Consider the following 24,785-nt stretch of genomic DNA (forward strand, 5'->3'; position numbering starts at 1 on the left):
AAAATGCATGTTAAAAATACAGTGTAATATGTTCTCATTGTGTTTGCTACTGATGTCATGAAAAAAATATTCACTTATATTTTGTACATATTTCAGATAGCAAATTACAGTCAATGTAAGGAAGTACACATTGAGATAACAGCAGGGCTCTTTCCTCTTCCTGTGATTACTGACTGCTCCCCCACCAGCACTCACATCCACACAATTTACCAGGCACCTGACTTGACATCTCCTCCAGTGCTACTCCCACCATCTCGTTCTGGTGACCATAGAAAAAGCTTAAGTCCTGATTTTCACATGAGTAATGTTCTGAAGGTACAGCAAAATAAATGTCACATGCATCATTATCACAGTTCCATACAGAGGAAGTGTCATTCTTTGAGAAAAAATATCTTGTGATATTTGGGAAGTGAAAAAAATAATTTCAGTGGACACGTGCAAAAATCTGAAGCTGCAGAACTTCCTGAAAGGGAAAAATTGCCAGTATTTTTTAATTAATTTCTTAATTAAATCAATTCTGGTTTTCTTAGAACAATGGTCTGCTTTAACAGTCAAGTAACATATAAAACATAAACACAACTATTTGAATCTATTTGAGTCTAAACATAACTATTTGAGTCTAAACATAACTATTTGAATCTGAGGAATTATACTTCCCAAAATAACGAAGAAAATGGATTCATTTGGCTTCAGTTAAAAGATACTACTCAGCAATTAAACTCGGACAGAGAATTTTCTAAAAATCAGGGAAATATGCTGAATTTTCTTTATCAAGAACTGGATATTAACCTCAATAAGTAAAAGAACAACTTACTGTGGTAGAAGAAGAATTGTTTCTGGAACATTAATAAAGCAATTTTGGGATAATTTTAAGGTTGTTATGCTAGATGACAAGTCAGGTATTATCTCTAGAATAGAAAAAGAAGTTAATACCATTATTTTTCAGAACTTTTAAAATTATTTTTCATACTGTAGTTTTCTAAAATCACAGATAGATTAAAAGCTCAGGCAATCATCTTCTATACATAGGTCCTTATATAAACTGCCTAAGACAGAAACTGAAACGTATTTTAAAGCTCCTTTACTGAATTTCCCAAATTAGAAAAGCATATAACAGTGTTCATATATTTGCTTTTATCACATTACATCCTTTTATATTCCATCTCATTTGGCCTTAAATACTAAAATGATCTTTATTTACACATTCCTATAATTCACAAAATAACTTTGAATCCTTTGCAGAAAGTATTCTAAGCCATGAAATACATTTCAGACTGAATTAAGTTGCTTAAACAGAAGAGTCTAATGAAGGTGAGCTTCTCTGTGGTACCTGAGCTATCTGCACATGCCTTGATGACACAACACACCTGCTATGGAAGACCTGCTTTTTCTGAATCAGAAGCTGTAGACCAAGTGCCATACTTCAGTGCATCTCAAATGCCACCTATGTTTAGGCAAGTGAATCAATCATCCTACATTATTCAGAAAGCTATGCTGAATATAGTGTAGTTATACTTGATGTATATCTCAGTACATTATTAGACCTGTATTAGTAATAGATTTTCAAGCTAACCTTGAGCAATTTCCTCTGCTTGGAACCTTCCCCAGCAGTATGCAACATCTCAGCTACACAACCATTTTTACAGCTTACACTACAAATATAAGAACAAGATCAGTTCCATCCATCAAGCTTCAAGCATATTGCTTCCAGCAGCGAACAAAAGCTGAAGCAGTATAGACAAGGACAAGCATATGTGCTCTTCTCCTTCAAGTGTACATTTTGCATACATGCTGTTCTCCTTCACTCTTCTCCCAAGACTCCAAATGCTGGTGAGTAGGAATTAAGTGAATGGTTTCCAGAAGGTGGGTCATAGATACTTACCAAGAGCATTCATCCTGGCATTGAACAGCTCCAGCTTTGCACAGCCCTTTAACACATTCTCAGCAAGGGATGAAATATTGTTCTTACTGATATTTAAAATTTTCAGCTCTTTCAAGGACATGGGTGAAGATAGGCATGAAATTTTGTTTCTGGTATAAGAAGAAAAATGCATGTTTTATTCAGAAACTATTAGGTAAAAAAAGTGAAAGTATATTAATGTGACATTCTTACACAGGTAAACCAAAAAACACATTTATCTAAATAAAGACTGACTAGTCAGTGAAAATACTGGTGCTTGTGGTAGCACAGAAAAACAAGATTGATATTAAGATTGTTTAATTACTGTGAAGAACATATGTCTGAGTGTACTATAAGGTGTCATTTCCTGATTATGTACTGTAGTTCCATCCCACACAAAGAGAACTATTGCACTTGTGTGCAGTTCTGTTTACTAAAGAAGTACATTTTCAGGATTATAACCACAGAATGACTGTCAATCTAAAAAAATATATATATTCCAAATAGGGGACACAATTTAGGATTGGTATATGATGTTAGAAGCAAAACACCAGACACAAAGATACTGAAAATACATTGACAAACGAATCATGCAGCAATGTGCTGCAAGCAATGCTGCTAGTACAGATCATAATAATGCTTATGAAGAAATGCAACTGGATTTTAAATTTCAAACAGTACTTTTGTGAATTTGATTCACATATTAAATACCACTTGGTTTAGTTAAGTATCTTGCTATTTTTACTCCATGAATTTCTGTGCAAGACATATGACATCCTTACAGTGAAATTACAGTTGCATTTGAGACAACCTCTACATTGTACAGAACTAACAACTTCATCAGTTGCATGAATTCCCAAGAGGTATGAATTAATTCACTCACTAACAAATATGATAAAAAGTGCTGGTAATAAAAAAACCCACAACATATTTTCTTTGCTTCTGTCATTTAAAACATATTCATAACACGAATCAGACTTCCAAAAGCCTTTGGTTAATACGAAATACAGTGGACGCTGTATTGTGCATAAAGCAAATCTAGCCAAATGTAGATGACATGGACAATCTTGGGGATGAGCAGAGTGGCAGTAGAAAAATGCTGAACTACAACATTTTTAGTACAAAAATGTAAAGTTATTAGATTCAACCAAGACTCACAGATGTTCTAATGTACTTTGTCATACAACGCAGAACTGAAAGGATTTATACACTCAGAAAGTAACATCATTGTTTCACTGCTGATTAAATGATCCTTTCCATACTACAGCAGAGACCATTCTGGATAACAAAAACATTATCTCTGCTGTCTGTTATGCTATAGTCCATTTATGAATGCTACTCTCACCCTTCCAGCAATAGCTGTTCAAGGTTTTCAGCAACATTTGCAAGAAACTCAGGAATGCCCATCAGCTGATTGTATGAAAGATTCAGTTGCTTTAGGGTTGGACATCTGAGATGTGGATCCAAAGCAAAGGAAGGTCCAATATCATTTCGAGAGATATCAAGATATGCAATACAGTTCATTTTCAGCAAGTAAGTAGGAAAAAAAGTAAATCGGTTGCTGTGCAAATCCAAATAAGTCAAACATTTCAAGTTCTGAAAGTAAAAAAGAGATGTTTAAAAAAATGAAATGAAAACACGAATTTATAGGTTTTAAACTGATTTACACTTTACATAGTTTATTACTTGACATTTGTCTGACTAGGAAAAATAGCAGAAAATATCAGTAATACCAATGTAACCAGTAGTATTTATATTAAGGAACAAAATATAAGCATTATTTAAAATCATTTAGCTCAGTTTCATAAAATTTAACAATCATCAACTGCCTGCAGGTCTCAGTTTCATTTGTTATGTTACTCAGTGCAACATCCTAAAGCTGTTCTCTGATGTAAACACTTTAAAACAGTCCCATGAAAATGTTTCAATTTCCAGCTGCACTTAAATCCTGAATGAAAGCAAGAAATGTATGAAGCATGCCAAAATATACACCCATACTCAAGAGTGGTATTGTTTTGAGTAGGTAGTTAAAGACAAACTATTTACTGTAACTAATCTTAATTTGTATTACATAAAATTATGCAACACTACCTCACACAGTTGTTCTGGAATGTTTGTAAGAGCATTTTGGTGGAGCTCCAGTTTATCAAGATGTTCCAAGTGACTCGTTAAGCTGCTGTTCTGGCTGATGGCATCAATGTTCTCCAGCTCATTTGATGAAAGATCTAGTGATTTAATACATTCTTTCTCTGAGATCAATGAGGAAAGACTGTCTGAAGGTCTTAAATGCAGTGAGCTTTTTGAGATTCCTTCTATAAAGACAAAGACATGGGAAAAATAGCATGATTTCACTTAATACAAAACTAAAATTCAGATGAATCAGACTAGGATCTAAATACACAGAAGACAGAGAATGTTTGTATATTAGTCAAGCCCAAATCCATAAAGGTTTTTGAGGAGACAGAAATTTAAGAGACAGCAGGGAAGAGACAAAGGCTTAGACACTGCACAACAGGGATAGTTTTTGAAAACTAAGGGCATTCACGAAATTACACTGTCTGTACAATTCTACTTCATTATTTGAGAAGTCCAGGAAAAGATTTTGCACTATGTAAGCACTATTTGTACTCCATGATAGCATTAAATACGTACCCTCCTTTTTGTAAACAAATATATAATCTAACTATGCTTGTGAAAGCATTAAACAGCCCTATATGTGCTAAATTGTATAGTTTACTTACTGGGAGGTTCGTCTGAAAGCAATAATTTTCTTCTTTGTTTCACTAATGGCTCATAATCTGAGCCAGGTCCCTGGAAAATTCCAAAACAGAATGAAAACAAACAATAGGTATAGAAGTATGCAGATACATAAAATGATTTGAATTCAGGAAATTTCTTTTAATGTTTCTTTTAATCAGAAGTTTCAGGTGGAAAACATAGAGACTGAGCTTTTTAACACTAAAAATAACAAGTCACAGATTTATAAAACTTATTGATTCATGCACTATGAAACAACAGTAGATGTTAGAGTGCAAAGAATATAGTGCATTTTTAACAACCTAACATGATTTTCACTGGGGTGGGGCAATAGGGTGAAGAACAGAACCTTTCCTTACACTTGATTATTAACAGTTTTACACTGGGCAACAGAGATGCTTTTTCAGAAGGAACCTGGAATGAATACAAACATGGCTTACCACAGAGTAGGAATGTCGTGGTAAAGTAGGAGAACCTCTTTGAAAAGCAAGTTCTCTACAATGTAAATCAGCAACTGCAATGGAATTGGACTTCTTTTTTCTAAAAAGTGAACCTTCACTTCCTAGGACAAAGAAATAATGCAGGAAGATAGGTAAACAAGATGTACTCAAATCTGAGGCTCAGAATTCAACTGTAAGATACATGCTGACAAAGGAGAGACATATTTCAAAAGATCAATAACAGCAGGAACTCACTGGTTAACTGTGTGTGCAACCAGCCTAGAATATTAACATGTTTTAGAGCACAGGGGCCGTGCCTACCTGACATACTCAGAATACAAACTGCAGCTTTTTACACTGGTGATTTATCACTTAAAATTTCCAGCAAGTTTACATTTTTATACATTTTGTAACACATCTTCGTGCTACTGCAGTGTCAATATCTTTTTAACATGGAAAAGGTCTGTATTTAAACTGACGCTTCTGCGCTTCCATATTTACTGAGAATGAAACACCAAATAACTCTTTGGCATCTTTTGGTAATGATTTGGGGTCATCCGTGTTCCTCCTCTCAAGGGTAGTTTTTTAACTCCTAAAAGCCCTCTTGTTGGCAAAACCTGTATTCTTTGTTTATCATAGTTTACGTAAGACTTCAAAACTTTCTGTGTGGAAATAATGCCACACATGCTATCAGAAACATCTGTCTGTGATACACAGTCCTACAGAAATGAAAAATGGTGCTGAATGATGTCAAGGAAAAGAACAGAAAAGAATAAAAAAAATCCTTAGGATTCTCTGATCACAAAATTCAAATTCTTCATCTGCGATGACCTTAACACTTCTAAAACATGACAGTGTCTTCTGAATCAGTAAAAGACTTTTATAAGGCTCCTTACTGTTGTTAGTAAGTAATACGGATAGAAATGCTGTCTTTTCTAAGTCAAAGGCACATCATGTTCTTGACATGGATACCAAGAACAACGTTGGACTGATCATACGCCTGTCATTTACACTTTCTGATCAGCTGGATACCTCTGGGATAGGACTTATTCCACCTCATTTAATTGTTAACAATATAATTTTTTATACTGAACTTAGTTGTGCTCTTTTCACTTATAGACAAGCCAGGGAACAGAGCATTTCTGAATCAGTTACCTGACTTCATGGTGAGACAAAATGTGCTCCTGAAGCACTTGTTGCCTCTGCTGCTGTCTATAGAGGAAGCATATAAGAATTGCTCAGAAACAGACATCAAAACAGCTGATGTAAGCTGACCTCAGAAGCAGGCATTAGCTAAAAATGGCTGGATGAATCCCATCCTTTCTACAAGAAAGCAACTGAATGTATTCCAGTTCAGAAAGAACTGATTTTGAATGGATAATTGAATAAAATACTTTAAAACACTACTTTTGCAGGCAAAGCATATACTTATTGACCATAAACTATTTTCCAGAGATACCACAAGCAAAATTTTAGATGGAAGTATGTGTATGTGTGTGTGTGTATGTATATATACATATATATATATATATTCCATGAGAAGTGTTTTGTGTTTTATACCAAATACAAACAAACAACTGACAAATAATTTTTTTAAATTATATTTTCCTCAGCTGGTAGTCTTACAATTGCCTAACTAATTTGAAGGGATTCATACTTACGGCCTCACTTCAGTATATTAGACTTGGACAATTCAAAAACAGACAAACACAATTACCTTCACTATCAATATCATCACTTGAAGGAAAAACAGTGTCCACTAGTGGGTCAGAAATGAAATTCCAATCGTAGTTTTTATCCACTCCATCTTCAGAGAAGTTTAAATCAGAACAAGTTCCTGATCTATCCTCAGAAACATTCTTCATCTGGTATTTAAGCACCATTCTTGCTAGCGCAGAGCCTGCATCTGTATGTATCAGAAACCAAGAAGGTAACACTTTCTCTGAAAAACGCATATAGCTCAAAAAATAACAGAAATACTTGATTTATTTTCATCGTTTTGCAGACTTTCTGCAACCAGCTAAGCACTATAGAGTCTCAACCAAAGGTCTTGATCTAAAGTAATTAATATTACCAAGAGATATTAATACATATACTGTAGCACATTCTGTGTACACTCACTTTGTTTTCTTGGTGGAGTAAGCTTATCTGGGAACAAAGGAATGAGCCAGGAAGGCTCAAGTCTCCCAATACCAAATCCTCCAAGACATATGCTGCTGTTGGCGACATCAAGACTAAGCTTCTTTAAGAGCAAGCTGATGATTTGGCTATCTCCTCTCTTTATACTGATGGTTAAAGCACTCCGAACATCCTGCTCTCGAACACCGTTGGCTAATAGCAATTCCACCAGTTTAGGATTATTTCCCTTTTCACAAACCTAAAGCAAGAAAACAATTAACAAGTTTATGTGAGGGACTCAGACAACAACTGAGTTTGCAGTAAGAGACATTCTCAAATTTAGATTCATTCTGTTTTTAGGACCGGGCTCCCTTTTCAATTACACAATTCCCTGCGCCTCAGGGCTTAGTGAATTGCACTTAAGCACCAACTCCTATTTTCATGAAGTCTTAACCGAAATACAGCAAATGCCTGAGCTCTCATTGCAATTTCTGCCATAAGCTCACAGAATTTTCAGGCAAAAATTAATAATGATTTACATTGTTTTGTTATCGAATGTAGCTTAATGAAAAAAAAACCAAAACACTCTTAGTGTCAGCAGGATATCAGATGAAAGGGCAACAATGCTAGACTTGCCTAGAGCTAGGGACTCAAGCCTACTGGCTTCAGCTCAGCTCCTTTCAGTCACTCAGCCTGCACTGCTACACGGAGCAGTGTTGATTATGAACGTTACAAATATTTTTAGAATTAATGCCAGTTACTTCAGTATTTTCCATTGTGGCTGACCAACACTAATTTGCCTGCTTCAGACTCCATGGATGGATGGTCTGCTGAAAATCCATCTGTGCTGGATGACAACCCAGACAGCTCTGCTGGCAGAAGTGTCAAACTAACCAAGTTTGACACTAGAGCAAAACATACAGTTTCTCCAAATTTTTTTTTTAAAGACAGTCACAAGGGAATACTTACATGCAGATGGGAACAGCCAATGCTAAGGCCAATAGTTAAGACACCAGTGTATTTCAGCTAGTTCAGGTTCTGTATGTGAACTCTGGATAAAGCACTTTGCAGCTAGTGTGTGTGCAGTCATTCTAAGATACTACATTACTGTAGCTATGTTGATAGAAAGCCTTTAAATCAGCAAAAGAAACCCCAACTGGGGGTTGGACTCAATGATCTCTGGAGGTCCCTTCCAACCCCTACAATTCTGTGATTCTGTGATTCTGTGATCTATAAGCACAACACAAAGTAAGAAATCACCATCAGAAAAAATCTTCACTGCAGATCTAGTGGAGTGGAACTTTACTGTGGCACACTGAAACCAATTTATGCATAGTGTGGTCTGCTGGGCTGTCTGCATTTTGGCTTCAGAGTGCTTAGCATGAGCTGAATTTGGAAGATAAGGTCATGAACTGGGCTCTAATGGGCTTGATGCCATCGATGCATAATCAGTTCAGAAAAAAACACCTGGGAGTTTGAGAAGCTTGAACTTGTCTCAGCCAAAGTCTTCTTCCTCAAAAATACTCCAAAGCTAAGTCAGTACTTGCGTGAACCTCGGTTTGCATGTGAGCGGGGTGAAGAAGCAGAAAGCATGACTTTAAAGTGAACTTGCACCAGAACTGAGCTAGCAGTGTAGACATGTTCTAGGTGACAGTAAACATGAGCTTTAGAGAAGTGAAAAGTGTTTTAGTGAGTATCAAACCAGGTGTGGTCACCAGGAATAGCAACAGCTGTCAACACCTAGGTCACAGTCAGACTGCCTTAAAGAGTGCCACTCTCACACATATAGAGAAAGGAACCCAAAAGCAGAAATTTTAAAGCAACGAATCTACATATATTTTCACATATTACCTGATAGATCAAAGAGCTTGTCTTTGTCTTCTTGTTAATATCAGCTCCCAGTAGAAGTAAACATTCAGCCATAATACTGTTGTATTCAACACATGCTTTTTCAAGCATCATATTTTTTAAATCATCATTTTCAGCTATCTTGGCAAAGCATTTACAACACAGGTTTTGAAACTGAATGAGAACACAATCAAAGTTAGGGCAAGAAAAGCACCAACATTTTTCAAGATGTGGAGCAGTCAAAAGAGAAGACACATACCTGTCGATCTCGCTGGTTAGTGAAGCACATAGACATTTGGTAGAAGATTACTGTGTCAAATGATTCATTAATCAGCAGCTTGGCAAAACAAGGTGAAAAACCAAGAATTGACAAGATTGCATGAAATCCCTATGAGCACAATTAAAAGACTGTAAGTATACTGTTTAAAATGTGTAATTTTCAAACAAAATTAAATTGTGACCTAAAGACTTTATTTTTTATGTTATGCAGTTAAACATGCAATAACTCATAAACTGAGAGAAGGCAGAAAGACCTGGTGTTTCTGTGTTTTTAGAGCTGTAGTGTCACTCTTGCTTAGCTGACCCACTTGAGCAGATATTAACTGACATTTTGAAAAGCCCAATTATGCACAGCAATATCTGACAACATCCTGCCTGACACATGTACTCGTGATTTCCTGAAAATTGTATAGAGGAAACAATCTGCTTTCAAGAAGATGCATCACGTATCCTAATGTGTTGCTCCAGAATCCTTGACTTTGAAAAAAACACATAGAAAAATTGAAAAAATGTAGCTAGAAATTAAAAAGAAAGACAAGATTATAGACAAGGTTGATTCTGTAAGTAAAGTTCACCTAGGAGGATGAAGTGGGTAAACAACAAACTCCAATTCAAACCTCATTGAAAATAAATGACTTTATTTAACTTCCTTATTTACCCACATTATTTTGATGTCTCTCTATACTGCTTCCTAAGCAAAACTTAGAAGCTGTGGGGAAAAAAAAAAAAAAAAAAAGAAGTAAAAAAAAGGGGGCTGCACTTGTGATATTTCCAGATTGATTTGAAACAGAAGTGTAGAGACTTTCGTAAGCTGATCTCATAGGGAAATTTCATTCCACCAGTAAAATTAAGCTGGCAACAAACAGGGAAAGTTTCCAAGGTAGAGGAAACAGAACTTTCACACAAGGGGACTGAATGTGTATTCTCAGGACAGAATAAGGAGAATTCTGTTTCCATACTCAGAAGTAAATCCAAAATCTGTCACTCTGATTTAGAATTCCGGTAATATCCTTTTTTATTCAAAATTCTTAAACTAAGCTTATTGACAGTGACGAGGCTGTGAACCAAAATGCATTTATTACTTTTCAAAAAAGAGTGCTGAATACAATAATGGTGGTTACTCTACTAAATGACTATTGATCAACAAATGATGGATAGTGACTGAAAAATTTGTTCTAGTTTGCCAGATAAACACCCAAACTTAAGCTTATATGTTCTGGAGTTAATATATGCCTCCACAAAACCCATCTCTATGACAATCATATTGACTTAAAGGCTTATACTAATCTAATAATTGCAGTAAAATAAAAAAGAACTAAACAAATAATTTTGCCTCAACTGTATAACTACATCAAAATAATTTTATAAAGTGTTGTTTTTTTTTTTTTTTAATCTTTGTAGGTAGAAATAACACATACATGCATCTGGATTTCAGTGACCTCTTTAAATCGTCGCAGAGTAGAAACCAGAACAGTTGCCAGGACATGCATAGTTGCAATACACAAACTCTTTCTTGTAATCAAAAAGAGCAGAAGACTCAAACCCAAACTCTGTATGTCTTTAAGAAAAAAGAAAAATTAATAAAGTTGATTGTTCAGACATTCTGAGTGGAATAAACCTGTGGCCTCAGTAGAGTATCATTGTTAATATTCTAGACAGTTATTTGCATTACCTATTACAGGGATAAGCATTACAAGGGTGGCTGAACCTGGAGACTATACAGTCCTGCTGCCTTTTCCTGCCATGTAACACCTACTTCATATCCAGTACTAAATGGTGTAATAATCAGGTAAAAGACTGTATGGTTCATCAAACCCCTCCTACAACATCATTCACATTCAACTAACAAAATATCTTCCATACCTTGTTCATCTGGATACATCTGCAGGGTGTGAAGCACAGTGTCAGTGGCTCCTTGCCGTGTTAAAATTTCTAAAGCACCAGTGCACTCAGCTACAGAAGTAAGTAGTTTTAATCCACACCTCTGAATGCTAGGATTTCCAATAAACTAACAGAGAAATGAACAGAAATTCAGATCAACAGTCTGTTTTGCTGCAATAGCAATAGAAGAGTTGCTAGTGATTATTGTTCTTAAAATATGCAAAATTACTACTGATATGACAATAAATAACATGAATTACAATTACAAATTGTTTGAATTTAATTTTCTTTTCAATTACTTTTTCAGCTCCTTATTATAACCTCCTTAGATTTCTACCAGAGATTGGGATGTTTTTTTCCTCAGTTTCATTACAACCACTCACACGTTGGCATCGTTTCCGCAGGAAAAGGAGAGTGGAAAAATTTACTTTATTTATGGTTAAACTGGAACAAAAATGGGGTTCTGTGAAAACAAGGGACAAGTGACAAATATGAACCTTTTATATAGTTACAAAAAAGAAGTTATGAAGCAATGTAGGTATTGCAATATAGGTATCACAATTTGAAGTTTTGTTTTCCATTATAAAGCAATTCAATGGTTTATTTGGAATTATTTATCACAATTTTTCCTCACTCTTAGATGGAGAAAACCTAGATAAAGCCTAGGTCTGAAGGTGTGTGTGGATGTCACAGTGACTTGCAATGTTGTAAAATTATTTCAATGAGCTCATGCCCATCTCCTTCCTTATTCCTTCTCTACTATTTCATAAAAATACAAAAATTTTTAGCCCTTCTGCTTGATAATGTAGTAATCAAAATCACAAACCAGCAGGGTAAAAAAAAGCATGTAAGATGGTCACAAAGCACTGAAAACTAAAACAATCTGAAGTAAAAATTTAGTTCCTTTTAACTCCTGTTTCCTATTATCTTCATGTCAAGAAATGTCAGTAGAAAATTATGGAACTGAACAGTGCAAAGAATGGATATAATTGAGAATCACTCCTCGGTTAAAAGTAAAGGAGTATGTATCAACAGGAGCCATATTAAAGAGCCTCTCATTTCTGTGTGCAGTTGAGACAAAGATATGAGAACACCTTTTGTTTATAAAATAGTCCATTAATAAAATCACAAACTGCCCACTTGAAAAAAAAAGACAGCAATGTTTTTATAAATACAAATTAGAATTAGTGTATAAAGAAGATGATCTAATGTACTCTAGAACAAAAAGTAAGAAAAACAACTCCCAACGATAAACGAAACGGAAGGCTGGGACTCATTTGATCAAATCAATCGTAAAATGACTGTGGAACTAAAACTATAAATGATTCATCACTGCACATGCAAAACAGGGATAAAATGCATTAGGATGAAGCTTTAACTATACCCTGTTCAATGCACCAAGCACCAACGAATGAGTTCCCTCCAGCAGACATTGGCTTTTAATGACTTTTACTGTAAGTGTGAAAGCAGCATCTCCCATATTTCTGGAAGAACTGCTCTGATCGTTCTTTATATCTGAAACAACAGAAAGTAGGCTTCATCAGATGAACAGATTTAATATTCTCCCCAATATTAACCCAATATTACTAACCCGGTACTACAACTAAATTGAAACAAACAGCCTAAATGACTCAGCAGGTATATTTTTTATTTTTTATGATGTTTTCAGAACGTTGTATTCACAGAAACGGGAGCCTCTCTGGATTTACACTGTAGTATTGATTACACTGTTGTTTGAAATGACAGTTTCACCATATGTTTGTTCAGCACTTACTGTGAAAATGTAAAATCATGCCAAAGAATTTTGCCCAGGGTACACTGCAATGCGTTACTACTTCCTTGAACTACATGATTTCTTCTCCTGATTACTTCAGAACGCCTCTTCCTTCTTGGAAGGAGACATGATAAAGAAGCCACAAACTAATCATGTTTTTTCACTTGGCAGCACATCTGAGGGCAATTTTTACCCACAGATGACATCAGTGGGATGTGAAAGCAAATTAAAGAACACAGAATGGTCTATGAGATTTACTTTTCTTGTAGCCATCAGTACTTGGAGTAAAATGGCAGTACAGAAAGTCCTGAGATTTCCTTTAAAAGTCACTTCAGCATTCATATTCATTCTGATTACCCCAAATGACTTTTAACACTCCAATTAATGTGCAAATGCCAATGCCCACTTTGTACTCTCTGTGTTTCATTACACTTCAGCGTGGTCTCACTTGAAGGATTCTCACAAAAAAATAGCCTGGCCTACATGATACAATAGATGTACAAGGTCTTAATCCTCCTGTTTACAGAAAAAGTTTGGCAGTACTAGGATTACAACTCAATGAATAGAAAGAAACTGAAAACCTGTAATCAATCTGCAGGTTAATGGAGTTGCTAGTTTCAAAATTATTGGCTTTGCAAATATTCAACTAAAACTGCTGAAAGATAACTGCATAACACTGTTTGGGAAAAAAAAAATCAGTACCATATGTCTACACTCACACCTAACATTGGAGGAAAAACTGGGATACAGAACAGGAAACAGTATAGATGAGTTAAAAATTTCCCCAAACTCTATTAAAGGTAAAGAACAACACATTTTTCCATTTGTAGATTGTCCTTAAAGAGTTTTTTGGGGGGAGAGAAAGGAATTCAATTCGTTCTCATCAATTTATTCTTTTCTTTGCTGTTAAAAATGGTGTATAGCAGTATATTTCATGTTTCTGAATCACTGCCTTGGTGTCAGAGATCCAATTTTGCTGTTCCTCTCAAGATATACTACCAAAAAACCCTATGTTGATATCATTATCACTGCTTGCTCTCACTAAAAGATTGTCTTTGATAAGAGTATTCAACCACAGCAATGGCTCCACAGTCATTCCCTTCATTCTTTACAGCAGAGCTAAACCATCATTGATGAAATCAAAGAGATATCAGCAGTGATAATTTTGGCCTGTTGCTTTCTATGATTTTATCTTGAAAAATAAAGATTTAGAGCTGCTCTGTTAAACATGCAACTTTGGTGGTTTTTTGGTAAAGGCTGTCAAATAAGATGAGAAAGATTAAAACCCAGCTATCTAATTAAATTGTCCAATGTGGTGTATGATGCCACACTGATTATGTTTCAGACAACTTACCAGGCATCATAAAGTGTAAAAGGACTCGAAGTGCTTCCAGTTGTACAGAGAGTGATTTCTCATGTTTTCTCATGGCTTTTACAACTTCAGATGCAGCTACTGTCATTATATCCAAATGAGGGAAACTGAAAATGTTATTTTTAACATGAATAAGAATACTGCATTTCTAAGTTGTACATACATTTGCTTCTTTCTCTTAACTGTTAATCACTGTGTGATATTCCTTTTGAACACTGTATGTTTTAGCTGCATAATTAATATGTTATTTTCATGCCATTACATGAATGCAGAGTATGTAATTAATTCAGTTTGAGACAACTGAGAGGTAATTTTCAATTCACTCCAGAATATTGATACACAGAGAGTATAGTACTTCATTCAGGGTGAACGGTGGATTTATGTATTTCACTTGGATTCTATGTGAGAAGATACATCTTCCCTAACTTACTGCTCTCCAGTTGCCATAAAATACTGATGATTTGCCAGATATGTGCAGAATAAACAGAAAAATATCAATCATTTAGGCTCAAATTTTGAAGAAAAAAAACTGTTGTGGCCAAAATCCAATAATTCACTTCTAAGGTAATTTTTCTTCCTTTACTTTACAAAGCATTTTATTCCTACAAGCATGATTATGGAAGTTTTGAAATTTTCTTCCTTGTAAAATCAAATTATTTGTAAAAAGCTCTATGAATACATATGGAGTCTGTCATTTTTTCACTGACAGCTTAGCATATATATAGGTTTTGGAGAAGGCTGGAAAAACTTGGCAAGACACTTGGAATGGAATCACGTTTCCACCCTACACTAATATTTCTGAGTCACAGGTTTGTTTTGCACTCATGTTCTAGAGCATTTGCAAAAGCCAATACAAAAGAAACATTATCACAATTTTTTTATTAAATGGAGTTAATATTATGGAAATGTTCTTAGCTATCAAGGGAATTTAGTGTGGCTAACAAGAAAGGCTGGAAGTGACTCAGTGTCAGCCTAGTCAATTCTAACATCTATGAAACAGGTGATAAATTAAATGCAATCAATTCCAGCAGTGCATCTGTTTGGAGCAGACCTTCACTTTGGAAGCGTCGTGTTATTTCTCAGTACATTACCTTCCTTCAAAAACGTGATTCAGAATTCTGCAGGCGCTTTCAGCCACTTCGGGAGCATGTGGGTGTTTCCTCATTATCTCCAGAACATTCATGTGTATTCCTTTGGCCAAAAGTGTCTTCCTAATATTTACTACAACACAAAACAGCAAGCCTCACATGAGCAAGTATCTCACTCTCTCTCTGCAGAGATCTCAAAAACAACAGAACTCCTAACTTTTTTCCTTTTTGATTTTCTTCCTCAAAATCATACATGCTATAGAACTGTCAGTCAAAATGGGAAACGATTCAAGCTGAAGCCAAATTCAATTTGCATATCTTAATCAAAAACATTACAAGCCCTGCAGTGACTAATCAGTCTAAATACATCTGCTATCTTTACTTGCATAACGTTAACTTAAAGGAAGGAGAATATATTGCATTACTTTTATTTACTTTTTACTTTTATTTCTAAGATGTTTATTTTTAAAGAATTTTTTCTCTGAATTGTACTCTGTGATCCAGCAGGAAATCTACAAGTAAAACTTCCAAAAAAGCTTCTAACTTTCAAGGTAAGACTTAAAAAATGAAATATTAACCCACTCCAATTACTTTTTTAACACATCATTTATTATCCAAATACCCAAGCACAAGCTGTAGCTATAACTGTAACCACTACAGATGGGAATATTATAAAAACTTTCCTTATTATCATGGCAATTATCACCAATTCTTGTCATTCCCAGATCCATGCATCCATTTCAGATGGTTAATTAATGCAATATTACATTGTATCATAGGCTTTTACTACGCTTCTTTATGTCTATCTTTTCTGGTGCAAACACCTTAATTTGGGGTGGGGAAAAAGGAAGGAAAAAGAAAGACAACATGAAAACTGGCTGTGGATTTCTAATTGGAATCAGGAACCAGAGGCCTACTTTTAAGTAACCCATTATGAAAGTACCTGATCTAATACATAACAGTATGTTACATTTATGAGATTTCTCCCTGTAGATACATACTTTTGTAACAAATAACAAAAACTCTTCACTGTTACACTGACATATTGGGTGGCTCAGAAACCCAGCAATAAAACAATGCTTTCTCACCTAAACAATGTAATTAACTGTTAATGTTTATCTTCCTATCTAGTCAGTGGTTATCAATGTGCAGTCTACAAACCACTTGAGGTCCATAACCATGTCAATGGATTCTGGGAAAGGTATCTAACAAAAGAAGGCCAACTGTCAGTAGGCTTAAATATTCTACCCAGAGGTCCACATCTCCACTGAAAAATTTTGAGGGGGTCTGCAAATTGAAAAAAGTTAGGAAACCAAGTTAGGGGACATAATCAGGACTAAAACAATCTTGAAAACTGTTATGTATATGCTTAGGTTTCTACACATGATTCGATTCCCTGCAGTCAACAGGACTGCTCAAATCCCCTGTATTAAGCAAGAAAACAGAATTTGTCAGTAATTGTTGCTGGTGTGAGTTTCAACAAGTACTGCTCTTGGTGAAATTCAAACACGATAGAGACTTAAACAAGCATATAAAGAGGTGAGCCTCTCCATATCTTCTGCAATGGCAACACAATTGCTGCTTGGGCTGGCACAGAACTCCCCAGTGCAGATAACCCACCCAAAGAAAAAAGACAGAGCTTTTTGGTCATTTACTGAGACTTGATAGCTCATTTCAAATCCCCAAGTGTTCATGGTGAACACGTGTAAAGCAGCATGAGATCTACGTTTTTTTCCCCCTTCAGGCCTCTCTTCCCTACTGATACAATGCCAAGAATTAAAGAGACCTCTTTACTTCCACATAGACTCCTCAGTACTAGCTAAGAGCAACTTTTCCAAAACAAGAAATAAATTTCCTACTGAACACAACAAGAAGTTACACAAAAACACAAAATAATATTCTAATCAATTTGAACACTGTATTCAAACAATAGCACACTTTAAACACTCTTCAGTATAATGTAATTATTATTAAAATAAAAGTAATACTTTCATGTGGAATTAGGAAGTGAAGATAGTTAAATTCTCTTACCATTCTGTTGTGACAAAATTGCCAAGGTACTAGCTGCTGCCTGAAACACTTCTTTGGAAGAGGAGTGCATCAGCATGGACAGCATCACCGCTCTATCTATGGGGAACCTTTCACAGAAAAATAAATCAACATACATTGACCATATTACAGCAGTTACTTCCAAGCGATTTCAGGTGCAAAAAGGAGTGAAAAAACAGGCTAATCAAATTTGGAATGATTGATATTAGCAGAAACTCTGAGAAAAAGTAGAAGTGAAATGAAAGTTTGTCTTACGCATGCCTAGATTCTCCCTGATGAGCAGCACCCTCCCTACCATGCCCTTTCATCTAACTTGTGGGAGAACACACACTGCTTTTCCATACTCACATCCTAATTTTTTCTGTTTTTCCCACTCCTACATTTTTAATACTCCCTATTTTTGTTGCACTGAAGAAGTTTCTTGTGAACTGTACAAATCAGTTCTATTAGACTGTGTTCTGATCCTTTATTAAAACACTAGCAATTTGGCTTAAGTAGAGGTTATCATACTTTACGATAAATAAATTTTCCATGTTGATTGCCATGCATTTTGTCATGCATTATAAAACAAGTAGGAAAAATAAAAATAATAAGAAACATGAGACATAGTTAGAAACATTTAGACAACATTAGAAACATTTCTTCATAAAAGAAATAAAGTTAAAGGTATTAACACTGACTGATTATCTCCATCTCCAATCTTCTCATGAAGACTGCGTTGATATAGAAACAGATTTTTCAAAGCCCAGCATGCAGCCTCCTAAATAAAACAAGAGGAGACAAAAAGATTAAAGAGATACATCTTAAGGGTAACAAAATAAAATCTAAAAATCTCCAAATAGGTGGAGTGTTTTTCATTCTACGCCTACAGCAAGGGTGCTGGAAGTAGATGATCCCACACTATTCTATGATTCTGTGAAAAGATACAAGTGGCTTTATGTGGAAACACAATGAAGTACTGACTGGCACATTCCTTGCCAGTTGGCGTAGGCCGGAGTTACAAGCACATGCCACACTCTCATTATTTGATTTTTATTTTGAGATTCATTTTAGACCAGCATTAAGTCTTCTTTCGATGGGTCTGTGTTTTGCTGCCAACAAGTTTTTGTACGACCAAGGTTCCAGGTGGTAATTCTTAACCATCTAACTACATTTGATCCAAAGACTGAATGAAACTGGTTCAGGTGAACAAAGGAAAGAATGGCAAAAACAGAAAGATTTTTTCTTATAAGCTGATCCAGACTCTGAGGCCTTGTTTGTTTGAGGACACAGGGGAGATAATTTTGTTCCTAAACATTTCATTCAATGAGTAATGCAGCCTTTCCACAGCCTTGCTGTTCAGAAGTTCTCACCAGTACATCTGTATTTTTCCGGTGCAGTTCTAATGCTCTGTAACATGCTTCCAACCAGCATAATTTTTCTTCCTCCTCCTCTTCTTTTCTTTCCTCTAAGTCTCGGTTTAAGAATATTGTTTCAGCTTGAAATACAAGATATTTGCAATCAATTCTTAATGTAAAGACAAAACATTTACGTCTTAACCTTCCTGTAGTCATAGAGCTACTCACATTATCTATGTGGGAAAGTCAGTTGGAGGATTAATGTTTCCTAGGGAAGGGGAAATCTTTTGACACAAGTTCTGTGACAGAATTGAAAAATATCTAATTGAAAAAGGGCTATAATGGGAATCAAACATTTTCTTACATAGTACTTTAGTGTATCTGTAAGTAGGTAATTACATATCAGTCGAGGCTGAGGTTCTGAAAAGACCTGCACATACATGCTATGCTATATTATGTATTTACATACAGAACAACACACACATAATGTAACTGTGGTTCATCTGCACGTAACCACCTATCACAGAGCCATCTTCACTCTGAAGAGTGAAACCATTTAAAAACACAAACTGAAGCTGCTCAGAGAAATATTTGGTCCCACAAAGTGCAAATTAATGTAACATAAATCATCTTATGCCTGTGATTTTCAGCATTTAAGAAAAAAATGTACCAATGCTGACTATATTATTTGAAGCTTACTGGAGTGTGTGATGATTTCTCACATTTGCTTTCTTGAGGACTGCTACACAGCATTTCTAGTGACTTCTGTATATCTCAAAGAGTAAAAGGATCAGCTTTTTGCCACTGGCTGACTAACTTCTGTTTAAAAATAGCAACTGAGGTGTACTCAAGGAAAAGGTTAAGCATTTTAATTGATTTCAGAACTCAAGTACAAGCTCTGATCTAGTGCTGCAGTCAACTGGCACAATGTGAGCACTGCTGTACATGGCAAATATGGCATCAAATTAGCATTGCTGTTTCCAGAACTTTTTTATTAAGGAGGAATTATCCAACATTTGCCTATGAAAACAAGTAGGTTGCCATGTTAGGATCTCTCAGCATGACTTTCCAGCTCTGAACATTCAGCAATATGGCATGAATGCAAGAATGTCATACTATCATATTAACAAAACAAACCTTAACTAAGCATGCAGAAAATCAAAACTATCTTATTTGAGGCTTTCACATTAAAGAAATGGAATTAAGAACAACAGGAAATTAATTAAATATTAAAACATTGATCTCCCAAATTCCTAATTAAGTAACATATTGATGTATTTAGAAATGAATTTACTCACTGAGAAGAGCTAAACAACTGAGAGCTGCAGCCTGTAACTTTGCATTTTCAGAATACGTTTTCACAGCCTTCACAATGACTTCTGGAACCTTATGTAACACAAGGATATTGAAAAAGTTTCCTGAAAGTAGATTAAGATATTAAGTGAACATAAACACATACCTAGTTTTACACACATTCAGCATAAATTTCTCAACACCTAATGCAAAAACTGTGTGTAGCAAACATTTGATTTATTTTTAGGGGTATTCACACAACATTATTTTATATGAGGAAAGAACAAGCGAAAGAAAAAGACAGCAACTGGAATCCAAGTTCTTTGCGATGTTTTTTGTTTTTTTAATAAAAAGAATGAGGTTTAATGCAAAATGAAATATATGCTGTCAGCAAAATAAGAAGGATACAGTCTGTGTATCATTTGCAGACTTCCTGCCAGGAAGCAAAGGCAATAGTGGTGTTGAATTCCTGCAATGATTTGATTTATCCTGCCAAGAGACTGTTTTAACCCTGTTTCGCCTTCTGATTTTGTCCTCATAAAATAGATCAAAAGTACCTTTGTAAATCCAGAACACATACATTGTGGAACAGTAGAAAGAACTAGCTTTCAATGATTAATGCATTTAAAGCACAGATTTTATCATAAGCTGTATGGCACATATTGTATGTTAGGAATATATATAAGGAATTCCACAAACGAAAGCAAGAAAAATAAGATAACTTCTCAATTTACTGTGAAAACAAATATCATGCATAATACAGCAACACTCACGTGGTGAAACACAGATCAATAGCTACGGTTTCTATTTTGATATGTAATTTTAACTATAGTTCATAACAATGAGAATCACAATAGCAGCATGAAAGGTGAAATTCAAATCTGTATCAATGTTTCTCAAGTACTTAAGAAATACCTGTATTTGAGCTTCAGAGATGGAATTACACACAAGAAAACCTAACCCCACCTCTTTACCAGTCTCATGTGCTTGGCAGGAAGGACAACCTAGAAACTTCATACTTGTTTCCCTCACTGTCTGCTGCTGTGGACACCTCTTCCCATATCCCTCCCACAGTGGCACTTTATCAAGAGGAAAGGCATCTGTTAAGCTGAAAGAAGAAGTAACAGATCTCGTGGCTGTTTAACTGTCACTATTACTTGATAGTCAATAAACACTCGTGACAAATGCATGTTCCTGCCTGAGAGAGACCATGAAATCAGGTTGGTTGCACATAGGGCAGGATCACAGCATGTCAACAGACTTGCTGTGTCCTCACAAATGTTACCATTCAGTTGGCCTTGCACAGGAAGCTGCTCAAGGGTAACATCACCTCTTGCCCAAGAGCTGCAAATACCACCTCAGAAGCCACCACACTTTCTTTAAATGTTTATTTGGCTTTCTGGAGGGGAAGTGCAAGTTGCTCTGGTTTGCAGTCAAGTTTGATCTGTATTCTGTACAATATCTACATGAAGGAGAGGAAACAGATGGTGACAGGATGAGATTGATTTGATTACGGGATTTGTGCAGTGGTACCGGCTTCAGGCCACCACCTGCAAGAAATGGGAAGTCTAACTCATGAGAAAGACCTTGGCTGAGTGATGAGGAACCTGCCATGCAGCATAGGCTACTCCAGCTGCTACTCACAGTCTTTTTTAAAACAGTAGAGAGAAAAATATATTTATTTTCATTTGAACTTCCTATTACACAATCCTTAGCAACTGCTCAGATCAGCTTACTACAACAGCAAGAGATAGCACAGAGCTGAAAAGAGGTATATCAAATCTCTTTTAGACATTACTATTATTTTACTTGATGTGACACCAGCCCTTGTCAGCTGAGATGAACAAAGGACCACAGCCAAGAGAAGCCGAGCAAACTGCCTGTCCCATGGCTGCAGGCAGGGGGCCCTGAGGCAGGCACCACAACCGAGCAGGAATGGATGCAGCAGAAGTGTTTGAATGCAGGAGGAAAAACACAGCCTTGGGGATCGCTTCTCATATCATTCCATACCAGCACCAAGTTCTCACACACCCAGCACTATCACTTAAAAAAATACTTTTAGAAGGACTTTTCTTCCATTCTATAATAATGTCATAAAGAATGGGAGATCTACTGATCTGCTAACTCTTTTCTGCAGGCTTTTCTGGCAGCTTCTGTCATTGTTACTAACATTTATCACCGAAGATTCCATACTGACTGCTACTGTGTTACCTCAGCACCTCCACGATGTTAGAAATACAGAGCCATATACACCCCTGAAGACTAACTGGCATCGTAGCCCTAGCTGGCTTTAACACTAGACGTCAGTAACTCTGATTCTTACATAGTTAGACTTAAACTGACAAAAAAAAAAAAAAAAAAGAAATCGTGAACTTACCCAAAGTAAGCTTATGCAACAAGCAGCAACACACTTCCTGAACAGTTTCACTATTGGGGAAACTTTTCATCATTTCTACAATAACATTGTAGCAGCGAACATTTCCAGACATGAGCACTTCAACATTGCTGGCTAAAGAAACAGAAACAAAAATTACTTTTCAAGAGAAAAAAAAACAGTAATTAGGTTGTAATAGAGACTTTAATTAAATAGAGTTAGAAAATGGATTCCATATTTCAACTTTTGCTTACAATTTGAGCAGAGGGTGGCATTTTTTTTCTTAGTCTTGCCATAGAAAGCATTAATTAATGACTACCAACGCTTGGAAATAATTCATTAAGTTCAGAGTCCATATTAATTTTTATGGATTAGTTCCATTTCACACCATGCCATGTATCATCCTCAGTAACTGCCAGTATGTAAATACTTTCTTAAAGATGAACAGATTTTAAAATATTAGTTCACTACTATATTTCACAGCATTATGATAAATATTGCCAGGTGCATGCAGCCTGAAAACAATTTAGATTTCTCACTTCTAATAGATGTCATTTATTTGTTCTAACCGTGTTGTTCCTCTTTCGTTTTCTTTCATTTTTAGAGTGAAAGTCACCAAGTCTAAATTTGTTTCAAATCACTTCTACCATATAACTATTACATACTGAGGGCATAGAAATATTCATCTAATGTTCCTATGATATTTTGAAAGTCAGTTCAAATTCTATGTTTCACAGAGTCAGTGATGGTTGAGATTGAACAGGACCTCTGAGGTCAACTGGAACAACCCCTCTGATTGAGCAGGATCTGCCTGAGCCAGAACCATGACCAAATGGCTTCTGAGTATCTCCAAGGACAGAGATTTCACAGCCTCTATGGGCAGCATGTGCCAGGGCTCAGTCACCTATTTACAGTTTACACCCTATTTACACCCTATTTACAGTTTATTATGCAGGTCAGATACAGAAATCAGTGGGACAAATCATCCAGTAAAGTGATGGAATGCATCCTTTTCTAGAGAGGACAGCAATCTTGCATTTAGTAATTATAAACAAAATAGAATAACATTAATTAAAAACAGTAATTAAAAAATTGAAAGCATCCTTGCACTAGACAATGTTGGACAAAATCCTGGCCCCAACAAATGAAAGAGAATCCTGTCACTGACTCCAAGACATTCAGATCTGCCCTACAGAAGTCCACAAACTTTCTTAATATTCTTTTCAACAGCTTGGCATTCCTGTATATAATGATTTTCTGCAAATCAAAACAGGAAGTTCTGGTGATAAGCATTTCTGAATCACTCTGTTAGTGAAGGAAGGTACTTTTCACAATGCTTTTAATATAATGGTGGTTTAGTAATATCATTCTTAACTGGAAAATACCTTTTAAAGTTTTGCACACTTCACAAGTCATCAATTCACAGGTGATAATAAATATATTACAGTATTCATAAGATTCTAAAATTGCTAATTAGCATAATTAAGCATAATTAAGCACATATTTACATCCTGCAACATCAAAGCTGTGCTACATACATAGTGAGCCCCCATTTCCCAGCACCAGCTAGAGAAAAGGAGATGAGATGTGTAACATCTAACCTTAACCACCAAAACTTGAGCATCAAGAATCTCACAGAAATTGATGAGGAGATCTGAGCAGTCCATAATTCAGGGCATAACAGGCACATCTGTTAGCCTGAGGTAAAATTTCTGCTGGAGGTGCCTGTTTCTCCTCATTAAATATAGGAGAAGCCTGGACAGATGTATCAATGAGTGACATTTAAATGGCAAAACTCATGTGATACACCACTTCCCTACAGACTTTGGTGGACAGCTGGCAGCAAAGCATTTACTCATTCAGTCAAGATGACTGAAATTAGAAAGAGCTCTTGTACAGCACTGGGATGAACTTCCACCCTTCCATTTTTTATGAAATATGAGATGGAACAAAGCCTATGTGTGCTGAATCATTTTCTCCAAGGTGGCTTCTCCAAGGTACATGTAATGTGGGATGTACAGAGTATGAATGCTGGCCTAAGTAGCCTTGCTTTGCATATTCATGCACATCCCTATTTTCAGTCCTTCACATCAAAAATTGAACGTGCTAACTCTAAAATGAACACCTACCTTGAACAAAATCTTTGTCATGGTCTCCTCTTGGAACTATTACACTTTGTCTAAGTAATTATTTCTTTTAAAAGTCCTTAGAATTTGGCACCCTCTTCCTTAGGAAACAGAAATAACTTCTGGGTTAAGGTACAACTATTTCTGGC

At 35.8% G+C, this 24,785-nt stretch overlaps 1 protein-coding gene across 3 annotated transcripts in view; it reads right to left on the minus strand.

Annotated features, from left to right (window-relative positions):
• LRRK2 (leucine rich repeat kinase 2) overlaps positions 1-24,785 on the minus strand; it is a 64,786-nt gene that overhangs the window by 28,761 nt on the left and 11,240 nt on the right. Inside the window, exons 2-22 of one of the 3 annotated variants that reach the window (XM_042815387.1) lie at positions 22,514-22,645; positions 20,142-20,261; positions 18,859-18,983; positions 18,187-18,266; positions 17,489-17,595; positions 16,619-16,744; positions 15,461-15,590; positions 14,352-14,476; positions 12,608-12,738; positions 11,206-11,350; positions 10,761-10,900; positions 9,323-9,451; positions 9,067-9,237; positions 7,219-7,474; positions 6,815-7,003; positions 5,098-5,219; positions 4,642-4,711; positions 3,992-4,212; positions 3,246-3,496; positions 1,883-2,031; positions 815-908 (exon numbers count right to left, since the gene is read on the minus strand). In XM_042815387.1, coding sequence (XP_042671321.1) covers positions 815-908; positions 1,883-2,031; positions 3,246-3,496; positions 3,992-4,212; positions 4,642-4,711; positions 5,098-5,219; positions 6,815-7,003; positions 7,219-7,474; positions 9,067-9,237; positions 9,323-9,451; positions 10,761-10,900; positions 11,206-11,350; positions 12,608-12,738; positions 14,352-14,476; positions 15,461-15,590; positions 16,619-16,744; positions 17,489-17,595; positions 18,187-18,266; positions 18,859-18,983; positions 20,142-20,261; positions 22,514-22,625 — 2,993 coding nt within the window. In that variant the 5' untranslated portion in view covers positions 22,626-22,645. The other 2 variants (XM_042815386.1, XM_042815388.1) reach the window with 2 other exon arrangements.

Source organism: Centrocercus urophasianus, unplaced genomic scaffold, assembly GCF_019232065.1.
Source record: "Centrocercus urophasianus isolate 14NV4802_14NV808 unplaced genomic scaffold, USGS_Curo_1.0 seq_15, whole genome shotgun sequence".
Lineage (NCBI taxonomy): Eukaryota > Metazoa > Chordata > Aves > Galliformes > Phasianidae > Centrocercus > Centrocercus urophasianus.